The sequence below is a fragment of the Aegilops tauschii genome, chromosome 2 (genome assembly GCF_002575655.3).
Source record: "Aegilops tauschii subsp. strangulata cultivar AL8/78 chromosome 2, Aet v6.0, whole genome shotgun sequence".
In the NCBI taxonomy this organism is placed as follows: Eukaryota; Viridiplantae; Streptophyta; class Magnoliopsida; order Poales; family Poaceae; genus Aegilops; species Aegilops tauschii.
In genome coordinates this window covers 18,819,548-18,846,231 of record NC_053036.3, presented here as the reverse complement: position 1 = coordinate 18,846,231, position 26,684 = coordinate 18,819,548, and the positions used below count along the sequence as shown (strand labels likewise).

At 44.1% G+C, this 26,684-nt stretch overlaps 1 protein-coding gene across 1 annotated transcript; it reads left to right on the top strand.

The window, feature by feature from the left end:
* Positions 1-6,093: 6,093 nt before the first annotated feature.
* LOC109733429 (protein NRT1/ PTR FAMILY 2.11-like) lies at positions 6,094-7,762 on the top strand. The gene has a single exon (XM_045232717.2). The coding sequence runs from the start codon at positions 6,205-6,207 to the stop codon at positions 7,630-7,632; it is 1,428 nt and encodes a 475-aa protein (XP_045088652.2). The 5' UTR covers positions 6,094-6,204; the 3' UTR covers positions 7,633-7,762.
* The last annotated feature ends 18,922 nt before the right edge of the window (positions 7,763-26,684 follow it).

Sequence of the window (26,684 nt, the reverse complement as noted above, 5' to 3'; positions counted from 1 at the left end):
CGGAAGACCTTCGTGCACCACCCTCTCTTCAACCATTGCCCATCCACCCCGTAGCAACGCACGGGCATGTTTCCTAGTTTCAAAAATGTTAATCTAGCATTTTAAAAATGTTAAATGCGTATACAAAAATGCTTTGCATGTATACGAAAAATGTATACCAAAAAAATACAATCTCTATTAAAAAAGATGATCATTTATTTCGAAAATTTATTCAACATTTGGAAAAATATTAATCATCTATTAAAAAAAAACTCACTATGTAAAAAAATCGTTCCTGTTCCTGATGTTTACGAAACATATAGAACATGTATTTAGAAATGAACATAAAACTATAAATTTCGAAAATGTCGATCATGAATTAAAACTATGTTAATTATATATTTTAAAATGTGAACCATGTAGAAACAATGTTCATGATATACAAAAAAATTGTACAATGTTTATGAAAAAGTAGAAATATTTGAAAAATATTAATCATCTATTTAAAAAATGTGTGCCATGTACAAAAAAAATGTTCCTGATTGTATGTAAAAACTGCAGATTGTGTATTAAAAAATCCAACATAACTACGTAAAACAAATTAAAAATTGATCGTCTGAAAAACAATGTTCCTAATGTACACAATTTTTTTATGATGTATACGTAAAATGTATAAATGCTTATTAAAAATGCAGACATGTGTTCAAGAAAAAAGAAAAAAGTGGTGAAAATCGAAGAAATGAAATAAAAGACAAAAGAACAATGTCAAAAATGAAGAACGACGAAAAACCTAAAGAAAACCATGAAAACTCATATGAAAATGAAGAACAAACAAGAAAACAAAAAATAAAGAAAAATGAAGGAAACTGATGGAACTAAGAGAGAAGCAATAAACTGAAACAAATTGAAGAAAATATAAAAGAAATGAAAGACAAAAATGGTGAAAAGAACAAATAAACACCAAAATGAAGCTAATCCACGCGTCCATTAGAAGTAAGTTTGTGCCTCTCATGGAAGGATTTTTTTCCCGAGAGGCACGACTGTGCTTCCCGCGTAAACAAATATTTGCCTCTTGTGGAATAAAATGAAAAGAAAATTGTGTTTTTACACCATTTTTTCAATTTTATTTTGTCCAAAACCTAAGAAAATTGGCCGAGAGTCGAAAAAATCATGTAAAAACCGGAAACATGTATAAAAAAATAAAAATAAAAATTGAAGGAGCACGTGACACATGGCGGTTGCTGAGAGTGCACCAAGTGACGTGCTCCCAGCCCACCCAAAGTGACCCTTAGTTGCTCTCATGAGATATAGCTCTCCGGCATGAGTACGCCTGGTTTTAATGTGAGATGGAAGCCAGCGCTCACTTACAATACTGTAGCAAGTGGATAACCAGCAAAATCGATTTTTTTATTTTCCTTGTCCTTCTATTTTGCTTTTCTATATTTTTCCATTATATTCTATTTTTTTCATTTTCCTTAGTTGCTTATCACACATTTTAAAAGTGTTTATCACACATTTTAAATTGTTTCTCACACTTTTTTGAAAATTTAATCATATATTTCCAGATTTTAAATAAATTTATATAAAAATAACAAATATCCATAAAAAATAATACATATTCACAAAACTTTCAAACATATATATTTTTTAAAAATAACCATGTATTTGAAAAATTATAAATGAGTATAGAAATTGTTCCAAATGTTTATATACAATATACAACATGTATGAAAAAAATAGATATCAAAAACATGAATTAAAAAAATGGTAATCATCTATTAAAGTTTTTTAAACACATGTATAAAAACTATTCTTGGTGTATGAATAAAATGTACAAGCTCTATATAAAAAAGTTGACCAAAATCCAAAACAATGTTAATTATTTTAAAAATGTATACCAACATGTATAATGTGTATGAAAGATAAAATATGCATCAAAAATATATATTTGAAAAATATTAGACGTGTATTCAGAGAATGCTCAGTGTGTAAACAAAAATGTTTCGATTGAATAAAGTGTCTATAAAAAATATAAAAAATTTATATATCTATGTTCTAATATATAAAAGAATTGTTCACTATGTATTTGAAAAATGTACACCATGTATTCAGGAAAGTGTTCAAAACTTGTATTCAAGAAAAAAGGTACATCACGCATTTGAAAAATATTAAGATTCTATCTACAAAATGTTTCAGGTGTACACTAAAAATATACATTGTGTGCTGGAAAAGTGGACATGCGTTGAAGAGCGGCAAAATAAACCAATGAAAGAAAGAAAACCAAAAAAACCAAGAAAAACAATCCTGAACAAAAAAAGTACCAATCAAAGCTGGTGCAAAACAAAAAAAACCAAAGCATAACGAAGAAGAATAACCTGACAGAAACTAGGGAGAACACAGAAGTAAAAAGATGAAAACAGTGAAAACTGATGCAAAAACAGTGAAAAAGAAAAACGAAACAATAGATAGACCAGTGCAAAAACAATGGGAAACAGAAAAAATTGGAGAAAACCGGGGAGCATAGGGAAAAAACAAAAACAAACCAGAACTGGCAGCGAACGAACTGACCGATCGAACGACCGAAGCTAGTGGGCAGTAAGCGAGGAATAGCTCCGCGACAACAGAAATGTCATTGAGTAACACAAACCGAAGCCACCCAATGTAGCCCAAAGTCACTATAGCTAGTGCTCGCTCTGTTTTTCCTGCTTTTGGATATTTTGTTTGTCTTGACAAGCACAACATTTATTCATTTTTCAAAGTTTCCCCACATTTTTGGAATCATTGAACAATGTTCTTATGCTTTTTATGATTTAATATAATTATAATTTGTAATTTGGAAAAACATGGACATATTTAAATATATATCAACATCATTTAAAATTTAGAATATTATTTGAACTGTTTAAAAGCATGAACTTTTAAAAAGCAGGAGAAGTTTATATAATTTGAAAAGTATTGGTAATCGCACATTTTTTTTAAAATGGAAGTTTTTAAAAGTTACGTTTTGTTCTAAAGTTGTAACTATTTTTCATTTTCTGAGAGCAGTTTAAAATAAACGAACCCAAAACAAAAATAAAATAAAATATCAGGGTAAAATACCGGATTGGAACCTTCCCACCAGAAACTTTGCGGTACTCTGGCTAGCTCCCTTTCTCTGATCGGTCGCTACTTACTTCTGTGTGCAATTGCCGGTCGCATTGAGTGCTAATATTTATTTATTTGAACAACCCAGTTGACGGGCCTATGATCCAATTTACTACCCTTTATATGTTTTTTTAGGGGAACTGCCCTTTATAGGTGGGCTGAGTTCTCAACATATATCCAAGCCCAACTTTGTGGCGTGCCTGTGAGAAGAGAGGAAGGTGCCTGTGAGAAGAGTGGAAGGTGACTAAATGTAGACATGTGTTGAAAAAAAGGAAACTAAAAAGAAAAACTAAAGAAAACCGGTGACAACCAAAAGAAAAAACAAAGAAGACAAAAATAAAATAAAATTAATTGAATTATAATGTCTATTGGTTTCAACTTCATTCCAGTATATGCATCGACATTCACAATTAGTTAAATACACACTTTCCTAAAAAAATTCTACTCATACCAATGCCACATGAATACGCAAGCTTAATTTTGTAACTTATCGTACATGTCCGATCTTAAGACACGAGGCAGTTATTTAGATCTATATTGTAAATTTAGATATCACTCACACAATACTTCTTTGTCTCATCAACGTCATTGATTATTCTGGAAAAGTTCAATATAAAGCTCTTAGTGAATTATGATATGATGTTTTTTATTCTTTGTTTTCAAGAACACCATCTTTGAGTCAAGAAGAAAACCTAAATTTAATTTATTTAGCTACTGGCTAAGTTATGTGTACGTGAAAGCACGTGCAACCACTTGTTAATAAATAAACCCTCCGTTCATTTCTCTGCCCCTCGCTCTAGTCTTTACTTGCCTCCTTGCTTGCTACATCTTGTCAATAGTCTTCATTTACACTCAATTTGTTGATCCCTCGGTTATAGATTAAGCCCAATAACGAGTTCTCGGTAGCTTCTATTCTTTGCAATTCCTGATACCATACACATATGACGTGGAACTAGGTGCATGCCACAATGTTGATTAGTGTGCATATGTTGAGATGGCACTACGCTTGTTGACCTCATCTCACGGTGTTTTCCGTAGATTGGTGAGTACTGATTTGCATATACCATGTTGTTTGATATATCTTTTGCTGATCTCGTTTTTTTCTTTTTTAAATTAAATTGCATTTTCCCACATCAAACAAACAGATACATAAAAGCTGTGTCATTGATTCATTATTTTGCGGGTGTGGCTTTTATCATATAAGTACATGCTTTTGTGTAAATAAACAAACATTTACTTCAAAAGCTTTACTAACCAACACAAATTAGGCAATCAACATGCTTACTCAGCTAGTCGATACGGACAAACATATTATCTGTCTGAGAACTGCATGGAAGAAGCACATCTGGAAGAAAAGGGAAAAGCAACGGTGTGCAATCTCCAAATCATTCAAGAAAGCAACGGTGTCTGCCTTTTAAAAGGGCAAGGTGTCTCAATTGCATCACCCGTATATTAAGCGTAGTTTGGCCCAACCTGAGGTGTTCTATGATTACACTATTAATAAGACCTACCACTAAATCAACGAAGGAGACAATTCAGCTAGTGTGGACGAACTTGATGGCTTATTATAACAAAAAAAAGTATCCTACACGTGATGCTTCTCTTTCTTTCACAGATACATACATCATACATGTATCGGGTAACCCGGCGAACCTGTCCTAAAAGTTAAAAACACCGAACTGAGAAATATCAAGGCTTTCGTAGACCTAACATTGATGTTCGCATTGGATTTATTTCAGGTCTTTCGGTGATGTGTGTTCAGTGAAAGGAGACGTTCCCGTTGACTATGAAGGCATATATGGCGATTTCTTCAATCTCAAAATGCCGCGCCGGCTCAGTGTCCCGGAGATGCTCATAGGGATAGGTTGTGCATGTGTGCGTTTATAGGAGTGAATGTATGTGCATATGTGTGAGCGTCTTCGTCTGTACTAAGAAAAAAAGTTCTCAATTACTCCCTCCGTTCCAAAATAGATGACTCAACTTTGTACTAACTTTGTACTAAAGTTAATAGAAAGTTAAGTCGCCTATTTTGAAACGGAGAGAGTATTTGCCTGGCTTATAGCTTACCAAAATCAGATCGTGAACCGGTCTCCCTCACCTTGGCTCAAACATGATGTCGCTTTCTGCCGTATCTCAGGTTTCCTCAACAGTTAGTGAGTGAAAGACAGAAACTTTGCTACCTACCTCTGTTCGTATCTCTCTCTAGTATCTTGGAAGCAAAGATCCCATGCTCTGGTTAGCTTTAGCCTATTTATACGGCCGGTTTCTTCTCCTCTCCTCCCCGTACTACCGCAGCTGCAGCTAGCACTTAGCTCCTGTGTGTGCCAGCTAGCTGTTTGCTGCACGTACGAGATGGACGCCGCTAAGCCTGATCTGCCGCAGGAGCTGGAGGGGCACGATGCCAACGATGGCATCATCATGGAGAAGACGAGCACCGACGAGACGTCGTCGGGCGAGCCAGTCCGCAACTACCGGGGATGGAAGGCCATGCCATATGTCATAGGTGAGCTTTGCCATGCCAGCTATCTGCCTCTGTTTGTTTTCCTTGAAACAGTACGATGTGCTTACTCTGAACACTACTAACTAGGAGTATCAGGGGTACACGTACAATATGATTTCGGTGAGTTTCAAGCAAGTATTGCATGCATATATCATAAAAATTTGTGATGTGTTGTTTGCGTATGCAAATTTAAGTTTGCAGTAGTAAGAATCCATGGTCTTGATTCTCTGTATCCCGCCTCTTCATCATGCAAATGTAAATTTGTACGGTGAATTTTGCTGAATTACAACTAGTGACTAATTAAAATGGAGATTGGACAGTGATTAATGAAACATGTAAAAAAATAATGAATTGTTACAGGGAATGAGACGTTCGAGAAGCTTGGCACGCTCGGGACACTATGGAACTTGCTGGTCTACCTGACGACAGTGTACCACATAAAAAGCGTCAACGCCGCCACCATACTCAACTTCTTCTCCGGCACCAGCAACCTCGCCACCATCCTAGGCGCATTCATCAGCGACACCTACCTTGGCCGCTACACCACCCTGGCCGCTGCCACCATCGCATCATTCATCGGCATGGTCCTGCTCACCCTCACTGCCGCGCTCCACTCCCTCCACCCTCCTGCATGCACTTCCGAAGGACAATGTGAGGGTCCCACCCCCTCCCAGCTTGCTGCGCTCATGGTATCCTTCTTCTTCCTCGTTGTCGGCGCTGGCGGCATCCGCCCTTGCAACCTGGCATTCGGGGCCGACCAGTTCAACCCACGTACCGCCGATGGCCGCCGAGGCATCGCCAGCTTCTTCAACTGGTACTACTTCACCTTCACTATTGCCATGATGCTCTCTGCCACCGTCATCATCTACCTCCAGAGCGACGTCAACTGGGCGCTGGGCCTCGCAGTGCCTGCCGTGCTCATGGGCCTTTCCTGCGTTCTCTTCTTCATGGGCACACGCCTCTATGTCTGCGTTCGCCCCGAGGGCAGCCCGTTCACCAGCTTCGCACAGGTCCTCATCGCCGCCACCCGCAAACGCCGCCTCCGGCGATCTCACAATACTTTCGAGCTTTTTGACCCGCCACACCAGAGCAAGCTCGTCTCCAAGTTGGCCTACACCGACCAGTTCACATGCCTTGACAAGGCCGCCATGCGAACCACCAAGGATGTACTTTGCTCTGATGAGAAGACGTCGGCGAACCCGTGGCGGCTATGCACGGTGCAGCAGGTGGAGGAGGTGAAGTGCCTGGCACGCATCATCCCGGTGTGGTTGTCGGGTATTGTCTACTTCGTGGTGATCACCCAGCTAGGCACCTACGTCGTGTTCCAGGCGGCGCAGACTGACCGCCGGATCATCAAGTCTGCCAGCTTCCAGATCCCGCAGGGCTCCTTCATCGTCTTTCAAATGCTTGCCCTCACAGTGTGGATCCCGGTGTATGACCGAGTGATGGTGCCAACACTTTTTCGCTTCACCAAGCGTGAGGGCGGCATCACTTTGCTCCAGCGGATCGGCATCGGGTTGGCGCTCTCCGTGGTGACGATGCTGGTGTCGGCAGCCGTGGAGCACCGTCGGCGCCGGACGGCTATGATGTCATGCTTTTGGCTGGTACCGCAACAACTATTGGCCGGACTGTCGGAGGCATTTACCGCCATCGGGCTGATCGAGTTCTACTACCGACAGTTCCCGGAGAACATGCGAAGTGTAGCGGGGGCATTCTTCTTCCTGGGGCTCGGGCTGGCAAGCTTCGCAAGCGGGCTCATGGTGATTGCGGTGCACCGGGCGACGAGCAGACGGGACGGGCGGCCGGACTGGCTGGCGCAGGACCTAGACGAGGGGAGGGTGGACCTATTCTACCTGGTCACGGCTGCCATCGCCGCCGTCAATCTCATCTATTTTGTGGCCTGCTCGTGGTGGTACAGGTTCAAGAAGTCCGACGGTGACGTCAACGCTGGCAATGATGTCGAGCTTCATGAAAGCTCAAAGATTGCCGTGAATCCGGCGCCGGTTTAGTTTAATCTATCATGAAGCATAGATTGGTAGATTAATGGACAGTTATATATGTATTATTGTTGATCCTTGGGAATCAACATACACCCTAGCGTTCTATGGTATATATGTGGGAATGATCAAGCATGCATAGCACATGTGTAGTATGAGTGCGATGAGGAATGCATGGGAGTAGCATATGCACAGCACCTCAAAGCAGAGCAGTCTTCTGATGTTGATTCACGCACAAGCTCACCTTGCATGATTGCTTTGCATCCATCATGGATTGATGCACTACGTACGTACAGTGACGACTGACTACTACTTCCGCCCAGTTGTATTCATCTACCAACAATAAATAGATAGGCCAATCTACTCGTCAAATTCATCTACCAACAATCAAATCAAAGAAATTATCGGCAGGGATGGATGCATGGATTACACATATTTTGTATGAACACCAAACAAACCTTGCCGTCCTCCCAAAACTTCTCACAGCGGAGCTTTATTGAAAAAACAAGAGCCGGGCAACCGTGGCCCGGATCATGATGCCTTAATTCTTTGGTGATTGTAGCATGTTTAACCTCGTATGATGTTGTTTGTCATGTTTGGCGCGGAGCTGACTAGAGCCCTCACGCCCTTCCCTATCCCTCATATCACTCTCCTTGTCGATATCGATCGGTTTAAATCAAGGAACGGTGGAGTGCGTAGCCGGCTGCTAGCCAAGCTTGACCAAGCGAGCTAGCTGCTAGTGTTTACCACGTTGTTGCGTCCCGGTTGACGTGGATATAGACATGCATGTCCACCTCCATCAACATACAAGTATGAAGTATTAGCCGAGCAATCATCGGCGTAGGGTGTCTTGATGCATGCTTAACGAAAAGGAGGTTTTAGATAACTACTAGTAGCAGTACATGTACCTAGCTAGCCCAAAACCTACATTAATATAATTGACTACTAGATAACCTACATGTACACATCCTATGTCTAGCTGACTTACTCGCAGATACGTACGTTGCATCCACACTCTATCGACGACTAGCTAGTTAGCGTGCCTGATACTGACCTCTTGCGTGTTAATCACTCTTCGCCTTGGCCTCCTACATGCCTAGCGACATGTACAGCTTTATCCATGCATTTGGGCCAGCCATCGAATTTGAGAAACAAACATAAACTATATGTTGGGGCTGGACAGCAACAATCCGCTGCACAAATTCACCGATACGGCAAATATGCACACTAGACAGCCCCCTTCATTTGTGATAAACTTTGAGGACAGCTTCAACCAACAAGTAAGCAGTGGAATAACACAAACAACATGCACATGTGACACATGATTTAACGTGGAAAAACCTCCTCAACTTGAGGAGTAAAAAACCACGGCTGTGGACCGACCGGTCCACGCAACTTCACTATGAGAATGATAAGTACAAAGTCTTCTCTAGAACCTCTAGAGATATTTACAACACACTCTCCACGTTGCCAACCGGCAACAGCAACAATAGCCACAAGAGGCAAGATTTCAGCAAAGCAGAGTTTATACAGCTTCTGTACCCTTCAGTATTTTGCAAACTGCTCTTAAACCGCTGAACCAAACAACACCAAATTTGGCAGACAAGTAGACACATGAGTTCTTGACATCCCCTCCAAATTTCAGCTCAATCGAACATCATTTGCCTACCCAAACTCTTCGTCTCCCAAAACTACTCTGTTCTGAAACTGCAGTAGTCAGAGCTGACAAAACCACTCTCAAATCTGATGCTCCACTGATCCAATCCTCAAACCAGCAAACCAGATCGAAGTACTCAAAGTAAGGAACGAACTCACCAAGTTTGGGGTCGATCCAAGCACGTTTGAGCCTCCAATCACCAGTTTGAACACTGTCTAGTCAGATGCAGCAAATCTGGACAGAACCTCTGCTTCTTCTTCTTCCTCTCTCTCAGGTTGTGGTTTCTCTTGTGTGTTCTCTCTCTCTCACTTTCACGAATGGCAGCCACCACCAGCAGGGGTGGAGTGGCTAGGGTTTTCTCCTTGCTCCCTTCACCAGGGAACACTCACAACCGTTGGATGCAGAACAGATCAACGGTTCATATGTGTTGGACTTGTGGGCTGATGTTGGGCTGCCAACACACCTCCATGTGGAGGGACTTAGCCCAACAAACTCCCCCTCCCGACATCATGGAGGGTCTCACTGCCTTCCGGCAGCCATGCCAGCGAGTCGGCGGCATACTTCGAGCTTCTTCCTTGTCACCACTTTACTCAACATATCAGCCCCATTGTCATCGGTGTGAACCTTCTCAAGTTGCATTTGCTTGAAATACAGCACATGTCGAATCCAATGATAACGGACTTCTATATGCTTAGACCTTGAATGAAAGCTTGCATTCTTACTCAAGTGGATAGCATACAACACATACTTGTCTTGCATAAAACCAAGCTCACAAGCCAACCGTTTCAGCCACAATAGCTCTTTGCTCGCCTCTGTTACAACAATGAATTCAACTTCAGTTGTATTCAATGCCACACACTTCTGCGGCCTGCTTTGCCACGACACCGCTCCCCCTGCATAGGTAACCAAGTATCCTGAAGTAGACATCCTTCTGTCAACATCTCCAGCCATGTCAGAATCTGAAAAAGCAACCAGCTTGGCTTCACCACCACCAAAGCAAAGTTTCAGATTTGTGCTGCCCTGGAGATATCTCAAAATCCACTTCACGGCTTCCCAATGAGGTCTTCCTGGATTAGACATAAATCTGCTCACAGTAATAACTGCATGAGCAATGTCAGGCCTTGTACACACCATAGCATACATCAAACTCCTAACTGCTGAAGCATAAGGAACATGATGCATTTCCTTTTTCTGTTCATCAGTGGTAGGACATTGCTTTCTGCTCAACTTGAAATGGGCTGCTAGTAAACAACTCACAACTTTAGCATTTTCCATCCTGAACTTCTAAAGTACCTTCTCAATATACTTCTCTTGAGACAAACTTGTTGCAATTTCTGTCTCGCTCAATTCTCATCCCGGGAATGTTCTTTGCTGGACCTAAGTCTTTCATAGCAAAACATTTGCTCAACTCCTTCTTCAACTTAGTAATCCCAGAGATATTCTTGCCAACAATCAGGATATCATCAACACTGAGCAATAATATGATGAAATCATCACCTGAGAACCTCTGAATAAACACACAATGGTCTGAGCTACACTTCTTGTAGCCTTGCTCCCCATGACAGTTTCAAACTTCATGTACCTTTGTCTTGGTGCTTGTTTCAGGCCATAGAGACTTTTCTTCAGCTTGCACACATAGTCTTCTTTGCCTTTCACAAGAAACCCCTCAGGTTGCTCCATCTATATTTCTTCCTCCAACTCACCATGAAGGAATGCAGTCTTCACATCGATTTGCTCAACTTCTAAGTTCAGACTTGCTGCCATGCCAAGGATTACTCTTATGGATGTCATCTTCACAACCGGAGAAAAGATCTCATCATAGTCAATGCCTTTTCTCTGGCCGAATCCTTTTACAACTAGCCTAGCCTTGTACCTTGGATGTGATGTGTGCTCTTCTTGCTTGATTCTGTAGACCCACTTGTTCTTCAAAATTTTCTTGCCCTTGCGCAACTTCACCAACGCATAAGTATGATTCTTATGCAAGGAATCCATCTCCTCTTGCATAGCATTTTTCCACTCCTTCTTGTGCTCATCTTCCATTGCATCTGCAAAGCATTCAGGTTCTGAACCGTCAGATAATAACACCACGTATTGATCTGAGGGATACATGCTGGAAGGAATTCGACCCCTATTGGATCTTCTGAGAGGAGCAGCTGGTGGACTTTCTGGTGCTGGTACTTCCTGCTGATCCGGATCATCAACTTCAGCATCATACTCTTGTTGCTGCTGTTGGGGAGCATCTTCTTCACCTGCACCACCATGTACATGATCTTGTACATCTTCTGCATCTGCTTCAACTTGCACAGGAGCTGGAGCTGCAGGAACTGGGTCAGAATCAATCATGTCTTGCTGCTGCTGAGGAGGAACCTTCCCCTTTGTCTTCACAATATCCTCAATTGTTTGGTCTTCAACAAACACAACATCACGGCTTCTCACAACTTTCCTTGATATAGGGTCAAACAGCTTGTAGCCAAACTCATCACCACCATAGCCAAGAAAGATACACTGTCGTGTCTTCAATCAAGCTTTGACCTTTCATCTTGAGGAATATGAACAAAGGCCTGGCACCCAAAAACCTTCAGGTGGTCATATGAGACGTTCTTGTCACACCAGACCCTGTTAGGAACATCTCCCTGCAAAGGATAACTTGGTGAGAGATTAATAAGATAAACTGCAGTCATCAAAACCTCACCCCAAAAGTGTTTACGTAGCTTTGCACTTGACAGCAAGCATCTAACTCTCTCCAAAATTGCCCTGCTCATCCTCTCAGCAAGACCATTCAGCTGTGGTGTCTTCGAGGGAGTAAATTGTGCCTAATACCTTGCTGCTTGCAATATGCATCAAATGGTCCAATGTACTCTCCTCCATTATTAGTGCGAATGCACTTGATCTCCTTCTCAGTTTCTCTCTCAACCGAGGCTTGGAATTGCTTGAATACACCTAGTACTTGGTCTTTGGTCCTCAAAGTGAAGGCTCAAACTTTCCTGGAAAAGTCATCAATAAAAGCCACAAAGTACTTAGCACCACCAAGAGATCTTACTGACATTTTGCAAACATCGGAATGTATCAAGTCCAGCTTCTCAGGCTTCTTGTGAGGAGGTAGAGTCTTGAAGGCAACTCGGTGTTGCTTCCCTGCTAGACAATCTGAACATTTCTTGATGTGAACTCCTTTCACACCCTTCAACATTCTTTTCTTCACTAGCATTGTCATCCCCTTCTCACTCATGTGCCCAAGTCTCTTGTGCCATAGAGCACAATGATCATCCTTCTCTAGTGCATTGACAGAAGCACTAAAGAGCTTAGCATGAACATGATACAACACCGAGACCATTTTACCTCTTGCAACAATCATGTTGTCTTTGGTGAGCTTGTACTGCCTTTTTTCAAAACTGCTCAAGTAATCATCTCCATCAAGCAAACCAACCGAGATAATATTGAGATGAAGTGCCTCAACATGCCTCATAGATTTGAGGACTAACCTTGTACCATTTGCGGTCTCCAAATGAACATCTCCTTTTCCAATGATGGCTGCTCTATCATTGTTCCCCATCTTCACAACACCAAAATCACCTGATATATAGTTAGTGAAGAGCTCTCTGCGAGATGTAGCATGAATGGTAGCACCACTGTCCGGTATCCAAATCATCTCGTCACCATCCACAAGGTTGACGATTTCATCAGAAACAACAGTGATCCTCTCCTCAACAGTGGAACCAAATCTGCCCTCATTTTCTTCATGCATAACAAGCATGGTGTCCTCTTCTACTGTAGTAACTCGGTTTCCCTCTGTGTCACTATCACTGTCAACTTGCTTCTGATCTTGCTTCTTCTTTTTCTTTTTGTCTTTCTTCCACTTGTCACATTGCCACTTAATGTGGCCCTTCTAATGGCAGTGATGGCACTCATAATCAGCATTCTTACTTATTGATTTGCTCCTACCTCTTTCTGCCCCTTTACCTGGACCTCTGCTCTTGCTTCTCCCCCTGGACTGAGTGACCAGCACCTCTGAATGTGAGGAAGAACTAGCTTTAGCCACCATTCTGGACTCTTCATTTAGTGTTGGAAATATGCCCTAGAGGCAATAATAAAATGGTTATTATTATATTTCCTTGTTCATGATAATTGTCTATTGTTCATGCTATAATTGTGTTATCCAGAAATCGTAATACTTGTGTGAACACATAGACCATAACATGTCCCTAGTGAGCCTCTAGTTGACTAGCTCATTGATCAATAGATGGTTACGGTTTCCTGACCATGGACATTGGATGTCATTGATAACGGGATCACATCATTAGGAGAATGATGTGATGGACAAGACCCAATCCTAAGCATAGCACTAGATCGTGTAGTTCGTTTGCTAAAGCTTTTCTAATGTCAAGTATCATTTCCTTAGACCATGAGATCGTGCAACTCCCGGATACCGTAGGAATGCTTTGGGTGTACCAAAAGTCACAACGTAACTGGGTGGCTATAAAGGTGCACTACAGGTATCTCCGAAAGTGTCTGTTGGGTTGGCTCGGATCGAGACTGGGATTTGTCACTCCGTATGACGGAGAGGTATCTCTGGGCCCACTCGGTATTGCATCAGCGTAATGAGCTCAATGTGACTAAGTAGTTAGTCATGGGATCATGCATTACGGAACGAGTAAAGTGACTTGCCGGTAACGAGATTGAACGAGGTATTGGGATACCGACGATCGAATCTCGGGCAAGTAAAGTACCGATTGACAAAGGGAATTGTATACGGGATTGCTTGAATCCTCGACATCGTGGTTCATCCGATGAGATCATCGTGGAACATGTGGGAGCCAACATGGGTATCCAGATCCCGCTGTTGGTTATTGGCTAGAGAGGTGTCTCGGTCATGTCTGCATGATTCCCGAACCCATAGGGTCTACACACTTAAGGTTCGATGACGCTAGGGTTATAAGGAAGGTTTGTATGTGATTACCGAATGTTGTTCGGAGTCCCGAATGAGATCCCGGACGTCACGAGGAGTTCCAGAATGGTCCGTAGGTAAAGATTTATATATGGGAAGTCACCATACGGTCACCGGAAATATTCGGGGGTATACCGGTATTGTACCGGGACCACCGGAGGGGTTCCGGGGGTCCACCGGGAGGGTCCACCTGCCCTGGAGGGCCTTATGGGCTGTAGGTGGAAGGGAACCAGCCCTTAGTGGGCTGGGCGCCAACCCCCCTAGGGCCCATGCGCCTAGGGTTTGGGGGGAACCCTAAAGGGGGGGCGCCCCCCTTGCTTGGGGGGCAAGCTCCCTCCCCCCTTGGCCGCCGCCCCCCCTCTAGATCTCATCTAGAGGGGCCGGCCCCCTTCCCCCTTCTCCCTATAAATAGAGGGGTTAGGGGAGGGCTGCAGCACCACATCCAAGGCGCGGCCCCTCCCCTCCCCAACACCTCTCCTCCTCCGCGTGTGCTTGGCGAAGCCCTGCCGGAGAACTGTCACTCCACCACCACCACGCCGTTGTGCTACTGTTGGAGCCTTCTTCCTCAACCTCTCCCTCCTCCTTGCTGGATCAAGGCGTGGGAGACGTCACCGCTCCGTACGTGTGTTGAACGCGGAGGTGCCGTCCGTTCGGCGCTTGGATCATCGGTGATTTGGATCACGACGAGTACGACTCCATCAACCCCGTTCTCTTGAACGCTTCCGCTCGCGATCTACAAGGGTATGTAGATGCACTACTCCTCTCTCGTTGCTAGTAAACTCCATAGATTGATCTTGGTGATGCGTAGAATTTTTTTAATTTCTGCAACGATCCCCAACAGTGACATCATGAGCTAGGTCTATGCGTAGTTTCTATGCACGAGTAGAACACAAGTTGTTGTGGGCGTCGATTTTGTCAATTTACTTGCCGTTACTAGTCTTATCTTGATTCGGCGGCATCGTGGGATGAAGCGGCCCGGACCGACCTTACACGTACACTTACGTGAGACAGGTTCCACCGACTGACATGCACTAGTTGCATAAGGTGGCTAGCGGGTGTCTGTCTCTCCCACTTTAGTCGGATCGGATTCGATGAAAAGGGTCCTTATGAAGGGTAAATAGAAATTGGCATATCACGTTGTGGTTTTGGCGTAGGTAAGAAACGTTCTTGCTAGAAACCTATAGTAGCCACGTAAAATTGCAACAACAATTAGAGGACGTCTAACTTGTTTTTGCAGCAAGTGTCATGTGATGTGATATGGCCAGAAGGATGTGATGAATGATATATGTGATGTATGAGATTGATCATGTTCTTGTAATAGGAATCACGACTTGCATGTCGATGAGTATGACAACCGGCAGGAGCCATAGGAGTTGTCTTAATTTATTTATGACCCGCGTGTCAACTGAAACGTCATGTAATTACTTTACTTTATTGCTAACCGTTAGCCTTATTAGTAGAAGTAATAGTTGGCGAGACAACTTCATGAAGACACGATGATGGAGATCATGATGATGGAGATCATGGTGTCATGCCGGTGACGATGATGAACATGGCGCCCCGAAGATGGAGATCAGAAGGAGCAAAATGATATTGGCCATATCATGTCACTATTTGATTGCATGTGATGTTTATCATGTTGTACATCTTATTGTTGGAAATATGCCCTAGAGGCAATAATAAATTGGTTATTATTATATTTCCTTGTTCATGATAATCGTTTATTGTCCATGCTAGAATTGTATTGATAGGAAACTCAGATACATGTGTGGATACATAGACAACACCATGTCCCTAGTAAGCCTCTAGTTGACTAGCTCGTTGATCAATAGATGGTTACGGTTTCCTAACCATGGACATTGGATGTTGTTGATAACGGGATCACATCATTAGGAGAATGATGTGATGGACAAGACCCAATCCTAAGCCTAGCACAAGATCGTGTAGTTCGTTTGCTCAGAGCTTTTCTAATGTCAAGTATCATTTCCTTGGACCATGAGATTGTGCAACTCCCAGATACCGTAGGAATGCTTTGGGTGTACCAAACGTCACAACGTAACTGGGTGGCTATAAAGGTGCACTACAGGTATCTCCGAAAGTGTCTGTTGGGTTGGCACGAATCGAGACTGGGATTTGTCACTCCGTGTAAACGGAGAGGTATCTCTGGGCCCACTCGGTAGGACATCATCATAATGTGCACAATGTGACCAAGGAGTTGATCACGGGATGATGTGTTACGGAACGAGTAAAGAGACTTGCCAGTAACGAGATTGAACAAGGTATCGGGATACCGACGATCGAATCTCGGGCAAGTAACATACCGATAGACAAAGGGAATTGTATACGGGATTGATTGAATCCCCGACATCGTGGTTCATCCGATGAGATCATCGTGGAACATGTGGGAGCCAACATGGGTATCCAGATCCCGCTGTTGGTTATTGACCGGAGAACGTCTCGGTCATGTCTGCATGGTTCCCGAACCCATAGGGTCTACACACTTAAGGTTCGATGACGCTAAGGTTATAGGGAATAGATATACGTGGTTACCGAATGTTGTTCGGAGTCCCGGATGAGATCCCGGACGTCACGAGGAGTTCCAGAATGGTCCGGAGGTAAAGATTTATATATGGGAAGTCCTGTCTTGGTCACCGGAAAAGTTTCGGGTGCTATCGGAAATGTACCGGGACCACCGGGAGGGTCCCGGGGGTCCACCAGGTGGGGCCACCGGCCCCAGAGGGCTGCGTGGGCCAAGTGTGGGAAGGGACCAGCCCCTAGGTGGGCTGGTGCGCCTCCCACAAGGGGCCCAGGGCGCAGGAAGAGGGGAAAGGGGGAAACCCTAGGCTCAGATGGGCCTAAGGCCCATCTAGTGGGGCGCCCCCTCTCTCCCCCCTTTGGCCGCCCCCCAAGTCCCATTTAGGGCTGGCCGCACCCCTTGGGGGGGGGGGAACCCTAGATGGGGGCGCAGCCCCTCCCCCTCCCCTATATATACTTGAGGTTTTGGGGCTGCCATACGACACTAGAACATCTCTCTTTCGGCGCAGCCCTACCCCTCCCTCCTCCTCCTCTCCCGCGGTGCTTGGTGAAGCCCTGCGGGATTGCCACGCTCCTCCATCACCACCACGCCGTCGTGCTGCTGCTGGACGGAGTCTTCCCCAACCTCTCCCTCTCTCCTTGCTGGATCAAGGCGTGGGAGACGTCACCGGGCTGCACGTGTGTTGAACGCGGAGGCACCGTTCTTCGGTGCTTAGATCGGAATCAACCGCGATCTGAATCGCTACGAGTATGACTCCTTCTCCGCGTTCTTGCAACGCTTCCGCATCGCGATCTACAATGGTATGTAGATGCACTCCCCTTCCCCTCGTTGCTAGATTACTCCATAGATTGATCTTGGTGATGCGTAGAAAATTTTGAATTTCTGCTACGTTCCCCAACAGTGGCATCATGAGCTAGGTCTATGCGTAGTTTCTATGCACGACTAGAACACAAAGTAGTTGTGGGCGTTGATTTTGTCAATTTACTTGCCGTTACTAGTCTTATCTTGATTCGGCGGCATCGTGGGATGAAGCGGCCCGGACCGACCTTACAAGTACTCTTACGTGAGACAGGTTCCACCGACTGGCATGCACTAGTTGCATAAGGTGGCTAGCGGGTGTCTGTCTCTCCCACTTTAGTCGGATCGGATTCGATGAAAAGGGTCCTTATGAAGGGTAAATAGAAATTGGCATATCACGTTGTGGCTTTTGCGTAGGTAAGAAACGTTCTTGCTAGAATCCCATAGCAGCCACGTAAAACATGCAACAACAATTAGAGGACGTCTAACTTGTTTTTGCAGGGTATGCTATGTGATGTGATATGGCCAAAAGGATGTGATGAATGATATATGTGATGTATGAGATTGATCATGTTCTTGTAATAGGAATCACGACTTGCATGTCGATGAGTATGACAACCGGCAGGAGCCATAGGAGTTGTCTTAATTTATTGTATGACCTGCGTGTCAATGAAAACGCCATGTAATTACTTTACTTTATTGCTAACCGTTAGCCATAGTAGTAGAAGTAATAGTTGGCGAGACAACTTCATGAAGACACGATGATAGAGATCATGATGATGGAGATCATGGTGTCATGCCGGTGACGAAGGTGATCATGCCGCGCCTCGAAGATGGAGATCAAAGGCGCAAGATGATATTGACCATATCACGTCACTTTATGATTTGCATGTGATGTTTGTCATGTTTACATCTTATTTGCTTAGAACGACGGTAGCATAAATAAGATGATCCCTCACTAAAATTTCAAGAGACGTGTTCCCCCTAACTGTGCACCGTTGCGAAGGTTCATTGTTTCGAAGCACCACGTGATGATCGGGTGTGATAGATTCTAACGTTCGCATACAACGGGTGTTGACGAGCCTAGCATGTACAGACATGGCCTCGGAACACATGTGAAACACTTAGGTTGACTTGACGAGCCTAGCATGTACAGACATGGCCTCGGAACACAAGAGACCGAAAGGTCGAACATGAGTCGTATAGCAGATACGATCAACATGGAGATGTTCACCGATGATGACTAGTCCGTCTCACGTGATGATCGGACACGACCTAGTTTGACTCGGATCATGTGTCACTTAGATGACTAGAGGGATGTCTATCTGAGTGGGAGTTCATTAAATGAACTTCATTATCATGAACATAGTCAAAAGGTCTTTGCAAATTATGTCATAGCTTGCGCTTTAGTTCTACTGTTTAAGATACATTCCTAGAGAAAATTTAGTTGAAAGTTGGTAGTAGCAATTATGCGGACTGGGTCCGTAAACTGAGGATTGTCCTCATTGCTGCACAGAAGGCTTATGTCCTTAATGCACCGCTCGGTGTGCAGAACCTCAGCGTCGTCTGTAGATGTTGCGAAACATCTGGCATACACATTTTGATGACTACGTGATAGTTCAGTGCGTATTGCTAACGGTTTAGAATTGTGGCACCAAAGACGGTTTTGAAACGTCGCAGAACATATGAGATGTTCCAAAGACTGAAATTGGGATTTCAGACTAGTGCCCACGTCAAGAGGTATGAGACCTCTGACAAGTTTCTTAAGCCTGCAAACTAAGGGAGAAAAGCTCAATCGTTGAGCATGTGCCCAGATTGTCTGAATACCACAATCGCTGGAATCGAGTGGGAGTTAATCTTCCAGATGAGACAGTGATGGTTCTCCATAGTCACTGCCACCAAGCTATTAGAGCTTCGTGATGAACTATAACAAATCAAGGATAGATGATGATCCTTGAGCAACTCGCGATGTTTGACACCGCGAAAGTAGAAATCAAGAAGGAGCATCAATTGTTGATGGTTGGTAAAACCACTAGTTTCTAGAAGGGCAAGGGCAGAAGGGATACTTCATGAAATAGCAAATCATTTGCTGCTCTAGTGAAGAATCCCAAGGTTGAACCCAAACCCGAGACTAAGTGCTTCTGTAATGAGGGGAACGGTCACTGAAGCGGAACTACCCTAGATACTTGGTAGATGAGAAGGCAGGCAAGGTCGAAAAAAGTATATTCGATATACATTATATGAATGTGTACTTTACTAGTACTCCTAGCAGCACCAGGGTATTAGATACCGGTTCGGTTGCTAAGTGTTAGTAACTCGAAATAAAAGCTGCGGAATAAATGGAGACTGGCTAAAGGTGAGATGACGATGTGTGTTGGAAGTGTTTCCAAGGTTGATGTGATCAAGCATCGCATGCTCCCTCTACCATCGAGATTTGGTGTTTGCGTTGAGCATGATTGGATTATGTTTATCGCAATACGGTTATTCATTTAAGGAGAATAATGGTTACTCTGTTTATTTGAATAATACCTTCAATGGTCTTGCACCTAAAATGAATCTCGATCGTAGTGATACACATGTTCATGCCAAAAGTAATGATAGTACCACATACTTGTGGCACTGCTATTTGAGTCATATTGGGATAAAACGCATGAAGAAGCTCCATGTAGATGGATCTTTGGACTCACTCATTTTTGAAAGGATTGAGACATGCAAACCATGTCTATTTGTATATATATGCGTGAAGAAACTCCATGCAGATGGATCGTTTGGACTCACTTGATTTTGAATCACTTGAGACATGCAAATCATACCACATGGGCAAGATCACTGAAAAGCCTCGTTTTCAGTAAGATGGAACAAGAGAGCAACTTGTTGGAAGTAATACATTTGATGTGTGCAGTCCAATGAGTGCTGAGGCACGCAATGGATATCGATATGTTCTTACTTCACAGATGATTTGAGTAGATGCTAGAATATTTACTTGATGAAACACAAGTCTGAATTATTGAAAGGTTCAAGTAATTTCAGAGTGAAGTTAAAGATCGTCGTGACAAGAGGATAAAATGTCTATGATATGATCATAGAGATATCTGAGTTACGAGTTTGGCACACAATTAAGACATTGTGGAAAGTGTTTCACAATTAATACCGCCTGGAACACCACAGTGTGATGGTGTGTCCGAACATCATAACTGCACCCTATTGGATATGGTGCATACCATGATGTCTCTTATAAAATTACCACTATCGTTTATGGGTTAAGCATTAGAGACAACCACATTCACTTTAAAAAGGGGCACCACGCAATTCCGTTGAGACGACACCGTTTAGAGAAACCTAAGTTGTCGTTTCTTAAAAGTTTGGGGCTGCGATGCTTATGTGGAAAAGTTTCAGGCTGATAAGCTCGAACCCAAAGCGGATAAATGCATCTTCATAGAATACCCAAAACAGTTGGGTATACCTCCTATTTCAGATCTGGAAGCAAAAGTAATTGCTTCTAGAAACGGGTCCTTTCTCGAGGAAAAGTTTCTCTCGAAAGAATTGAGTGGGAGGATGGTGGAGACTTGATAAGGTTATTGAACCGTCACTTCAACTAGTGTGTAGCAGGGCACAGGAAGTTGTTCCTGTGGCACCTACACCAGTTGAAGTGGAAGCTTATGATAGTGATCATGAAACTTCGGATCAAGTCACTACCAAACCTCGTAGGACGACGAGGATGCGTACTACTTCAGAGTAATGCGTAATCCTGCCTTGGAAGTCATGTTGTTGGACAACGATAAACCTATGAGCTATGGAGATGCGATGGTGGGCCCATAATCCGACAAATGGTTAGAAACCATGAAATCCGAGATAGGATCCATGTATCAGAACAAAGCATGGACTTTGGTAAACTTGCCCGATGATCGGCAAGCCATTGAGATAAATGGATCTTTTAAAAGGAAGACAGACAATAATGGTAAGTGTCACCATTAAGAAAGCTCGGCTTGTCATTAAGATGTTCTCCGACAAGTTCAAGGAGTTGACTACGATGAGACTTTCTCACTCGTAGCGATGCTAAGAGTCTGTTGGAATTGTATTAGCAGTCTTGCAGATAGGATGTCAAAACATTGTTTCCTCGAAGATTTTCTTGAGGAAAGGTTGTATGTGATACAACCAGAAGGTTTTTGTCAATCCTGAAAGATGCTAACAAGTGTGCAAAGCTCCAGCAATCCTTCTAAGGACTGGAGTAAGCATCTCGGAGTTGGAATGTACGCTTTGATGAGATGATCAAAGATTTTGGGTTTATACAAAGTTTATGAGAAACTTGTATTTCCAAAGAAGTGAGTGGGAGCACTACAACATTTCTGATAAGTATATGTGAATGACATATTGTTGATCCGAAATGATGTAAAAAATTTCTGGAAAGCATAAAGGGTTGTTTGAAAGGAGTTTTTCAAAGGAAGACCTGGATAAAGCTGCTTACATATTGGGCATCAAGATCTATAGAGATAGATCAAGACGCCCAATGATACTTTCAAAGAACGCACACCTTGACATGATTTTGAAAGAGTTCAAAATAGATCAGCAAAGAAGGAGTTCTTGGCTGTGTTACAAGGTGTGAGTATTGAGTTAGACTCAAGACCTGACCACAGCAGAAGAGAGAGAAAGGACAAAGGTCGTCCCCTATGCTTTAGACGTAGGCTCTACAGTATGCTATGCTGTGTACCGCACATGAAGTGTGCCTTGCCATGAGTTGGTCAAGGGGTACAATAGTGATCCGGGAATGGATCACATGACAGCGGTCGAACTTATCCTTAGTATCTAGTGGACTAAGGAATTTTCTCGATTATGGAGGTGAAAAGGAGTTCGTCGTAAAGGGTTACGTCGATGCGAACTTTGACACTGATCCGGATGACTCTGAGTAGTAAACCGGATTCGTATAGTAGAGCAGTTATTTGAAATGGCTCCAAGTAGCGCGTGGTAGCATCCACAAGATGACATAGATATTCGTAAAGCACTCATGGATCTGAAAGGTTCAGACCCGTTGACTAATAACCTCTCTCACAAGCAGAACTCATTGAGTGTTAATCACATAGTGATGTGAACTAGATTGTTGACTCTAGTAAACTCTTTAGATGTTGGTCACATGGTGATGTGACCTGTGAGTGTTAATCACATGGGGATGTGAACTAGATTACTGACTCTAGTGCAAGTGGGAGACTGTTGGAAATATGCCCTAGAGGCAATAATAAATTGGTTATTATTATATTTCCTTGTTCATGATAATCGTTTATTGTCCATGCTAGAATTGTATTGATAGGAAACTCAGATACATGTGTGGATACATAGACAACACCATGTCCCTAGTAAGCCTCTAGTTGACTAGCTCGTTGATCAATAGATGGTTACGGTTTCCTGACCATGGACATTGGATGTCGTTGATAACGGGATCACATCATTAGGAGAATGATGTGATGGACAAGACCCAATCCTAAGCCTAGCACAAGATCGTGTAGTTCGTTTGCTCAGAGCTTTTCTAATGTCAAGTATCATTTCCTTGGACCATGAGATTGTGCAACTCCCGGATACCGTAGGAATGCTTTGGGTGTACCAAACGTCACAACGTAACTGGGTGGCTATAAAGGTGCACTACAGGTATCTCCGAAAGTGTCTGTTGGGTTGGCACGAATCGAGACTGGGATTTGTCACTCCGTGTAAACGGAGAGGTATCTCTGGGCCCACTCGGTAGGACATCATCATAATGTGCACAATGTGACCAAGGAGTTGATCATGGGATGATGTGTTACGGAACGAGTAAAGAGACTTGCCGGTAACGAGATTGAACAAGGTATCGGGATACCGACGATCGAATCTCGGGCAAGTAACATACCGATAGACAAAGGGAATTGTATACGGGATTGATTGAATCCCCGACATCGTGGTTCATCCGATGAGATCATCGTGGAACATGTGGGAGCCAACATGGGTATCCAGATCCCGCTGTTGGTTATTGACCGGAGAACGTCTCGGTCATGTCTGCATGGTTCCCGAACCCGTAGGGTCTACACACTTAAGGTTCGATGACGCTAGGGTTATAGGGAATAGATATACGTGGTTACCGAATGTTGTTCGGAGTCCCGGATGAGATCCCGGACGTCACGAGGAGTTCCGGAATGGTCCGGAGGTAAAGATTTATATATGGGAAGTCCTGTTTTGGTCACCGGAAAAGTTTCGGGTGCTATCTGTAATGTACCGGGACCACCGGGAGGGTCCCGGGGGTCCACCAGGTGGGGCCACCGGCCCCAGATGGCTGCATGGGCCAAGTGTGGGAAGGGTCCAGCCCCTAGGTGGGCTGGTGTGCGTCCCACAAGGGGCCCAGGGCGCAGGAAGAGGGGAAAGGGGGAAACCCTAGGCTCAGATGGGCCTAAGGCCCATCTAGTGGGGCGCCCCCTCTCTCCCCCCTTTGGCCGCCCCCCAAGTCCCATCTAGGGCTGGCCGCACCCCTTGGGGGGGGAACCCTAGATGGGGGCGCAGCCCCTCCCCCTCCCCTATATATACTTGAGGTTTTGGGGCTGCCATACGACACGAGAACATCTCTCTTTCGGCGCAGCCCTACCCCTCCCTCCTCCTCGTCTCCCGCGGTGCTTGGCGAAGCCCTGCGGGATTGCCACGCTCCTCCATCACCACCACGCCGTCGTGCTGCTGCTGGACGGAGTCTTCCCCAACCTCTCCCTCTCTCCTTGCTGGATCAAGGCGTGGGAGACGTCACCGGGCTGCACGTGTGTTGAACGCGGAGGCACCGTTCTTCGGTGCTTAGATCGGAATCAACCGCGATCTGAATCGCTACGAGTACGACTCCTTCATCCGCGTTCTTGCAACGTTTCCGCATCGCGATCTACAATGGTATGTAGATGCACTCCCCTTCCCCTCGTTGCTAGATTACTCCATAGATTGATCTTGGTGATGCGTAGAAAATTTTGAATTTCTGCTACGTTCCCCAACACTTATTTGCTTAGAACGACGGTAGCATAAATAGGATGATCCCTCGCTAAAATTTCAAGAAAGTGTTCCCCCTAACTATGCACCGTTGCGAAGGTTCGTTGTTCCGAAGCACCACGTGATGATCGGGTGTGATAGGTTCTAACGTTCGCATACAACGGGTGTAAGCCAGATTTACACACGCAATACACTTAGGTTGACTTGACGAGCCTAGCATGTACAGACATGGCCTCGGAACACAAGAGACCGAAAGGTCAAACATGAGTCGTATAGCAGATACGATCAACATGAAGATGTTCACCGATGATGACTAGTCCGTCTCACGTGATGATCGGACACGGCCTAGTTGACTCAGATCATGTATCACTTAGATGACTAGAGGGATGTCTGTCTGAGTGGGAGTTCGTTAATAATTTGATTAGATGAACTTAATTATCATGAACTTAGTCTAAAAAACCTTTACAATATGTCTTGTAGATCAAATGGCCCACGCTAATGTTGCCCTCAACTTCAACGCGTTCCTAGAGAAAACCAAGCTGAAAGACGATGGTAGCAACTACACGGACTGGGTCCGTAACCTGAGGATTATCCTCATAGCTGCCAAGAAAGCATATGTCCTTGAAGCACCGCTAGGTGATGCACCTGTTTTCCTAGCAACTGAAGACATTCTGAACGCCTGGCAGTCACGTAGTGATGATTACTCCTGGTTCAGTGCGGCATGCTTTACAGCTTAGAACCGGGGCTCCAAAAGCGTTTTGAGCAGCACGGAGCATATGAGATGTTCCAAGAGCTGAAAATGGTTTTCCAAGCTCATGCCCGGGTCGAGAGATATGAACTCTTCGACAAGTTCTACAGTTGTAAGATGGAGGAGAATAGTTCCGTCAGCGAACACATACTCAAAATGTCTGGGTTGCACAACCGCTTGTCTCAGCTGGGAGTTAATCTCCCGGATGACGCGGTCGTTGACAGAATCCTTCAGTCGCTCCCACCTAGCTACAAGAGCTTTGTGATGAACTTCAATATGCAGGGGATGGAAAAGACCATTCTTGAGGTATATTCAATGCTGAAATCAGCGGAGGTGGAGATCAAAAAGGAACATCAAGTGTTGATGGTGAATAAAACCACTAAGTTCAAGAAAGGCAAGGGTAAGAAGAACTTCAAAAAAGACGGCAAGGGAGTTGCCGCGCCCAGTAAGCAAGCTGCCGGGAAGAAGACAAAGAATGGACCCAAGCCTGAGACTGAGTGCTTTTATTGCAAGGGAAACGGTCACTGGAAGCGGAACTGCCCCAAGTACTTAGCGGATAAGAAGGCCGGCAATACCAAAGGTATATGTGATATACATGTTATAGATGTGTACCTAACCAGTGCTCGTAGTAGCTCCTGGGTATTTGATACCGGTGCGGTTGCTCATATTTGTAACTCAAAGCAGGAGCTGCGGAATAAGCGGAGACTGGCGAAGGACGAGGTGACGATGCGCGTCGGGAATGGTTCCAAGGTCGATGTGATCGCCGTCGGCACGCTACCTCTACATTTACCTATGGGACTAGTTTTAAACCTCAATAATTGTTATTTAGTGCCAGCTTTGAGCATGAACATTGTATCTGGATCTCGTTTAATGCGAGATGGCTACTCATTTAAATCCGAGAATAATGGTTGTTCTATTTATATGAGAGATATGTTTTATGGTCATGCCCCGCTGGTCAATGGTTTATTCTTAATGAATCTCGAACGTGATGTTACACATATTCATAGTGTGAATGCCAAGAAATGTAAGGTTGATAATGATAGTCCCACATACTTGTGGCACTGCCGCCTTGGTCACATTGGTGTCAAACGCATGAAGAAACTCCATGCAGATGGACTTTTGGAGTCTCTTGATTATGAATCATTTGACACGTGCGAACCATGCCTCATGGGCAAAATGACCAAGACTCCGTTCTCCGGAACAGTGGAGCGAGCAACCAACTTATTGGAAATCATACATACTGATGTGTGCGGTCCAATGAGCGTTGAGGCTCGCGGTGGCTATCGTTATGTTCTCACCCTCACTGATGACTTGAGTAGATATGGGTATGTCTACTTAATGAAACACAAGTCTGAGATATTTGAAAAGTTCAAGGAATTTCAGAGTGAGGTTGAGAATCAACGTG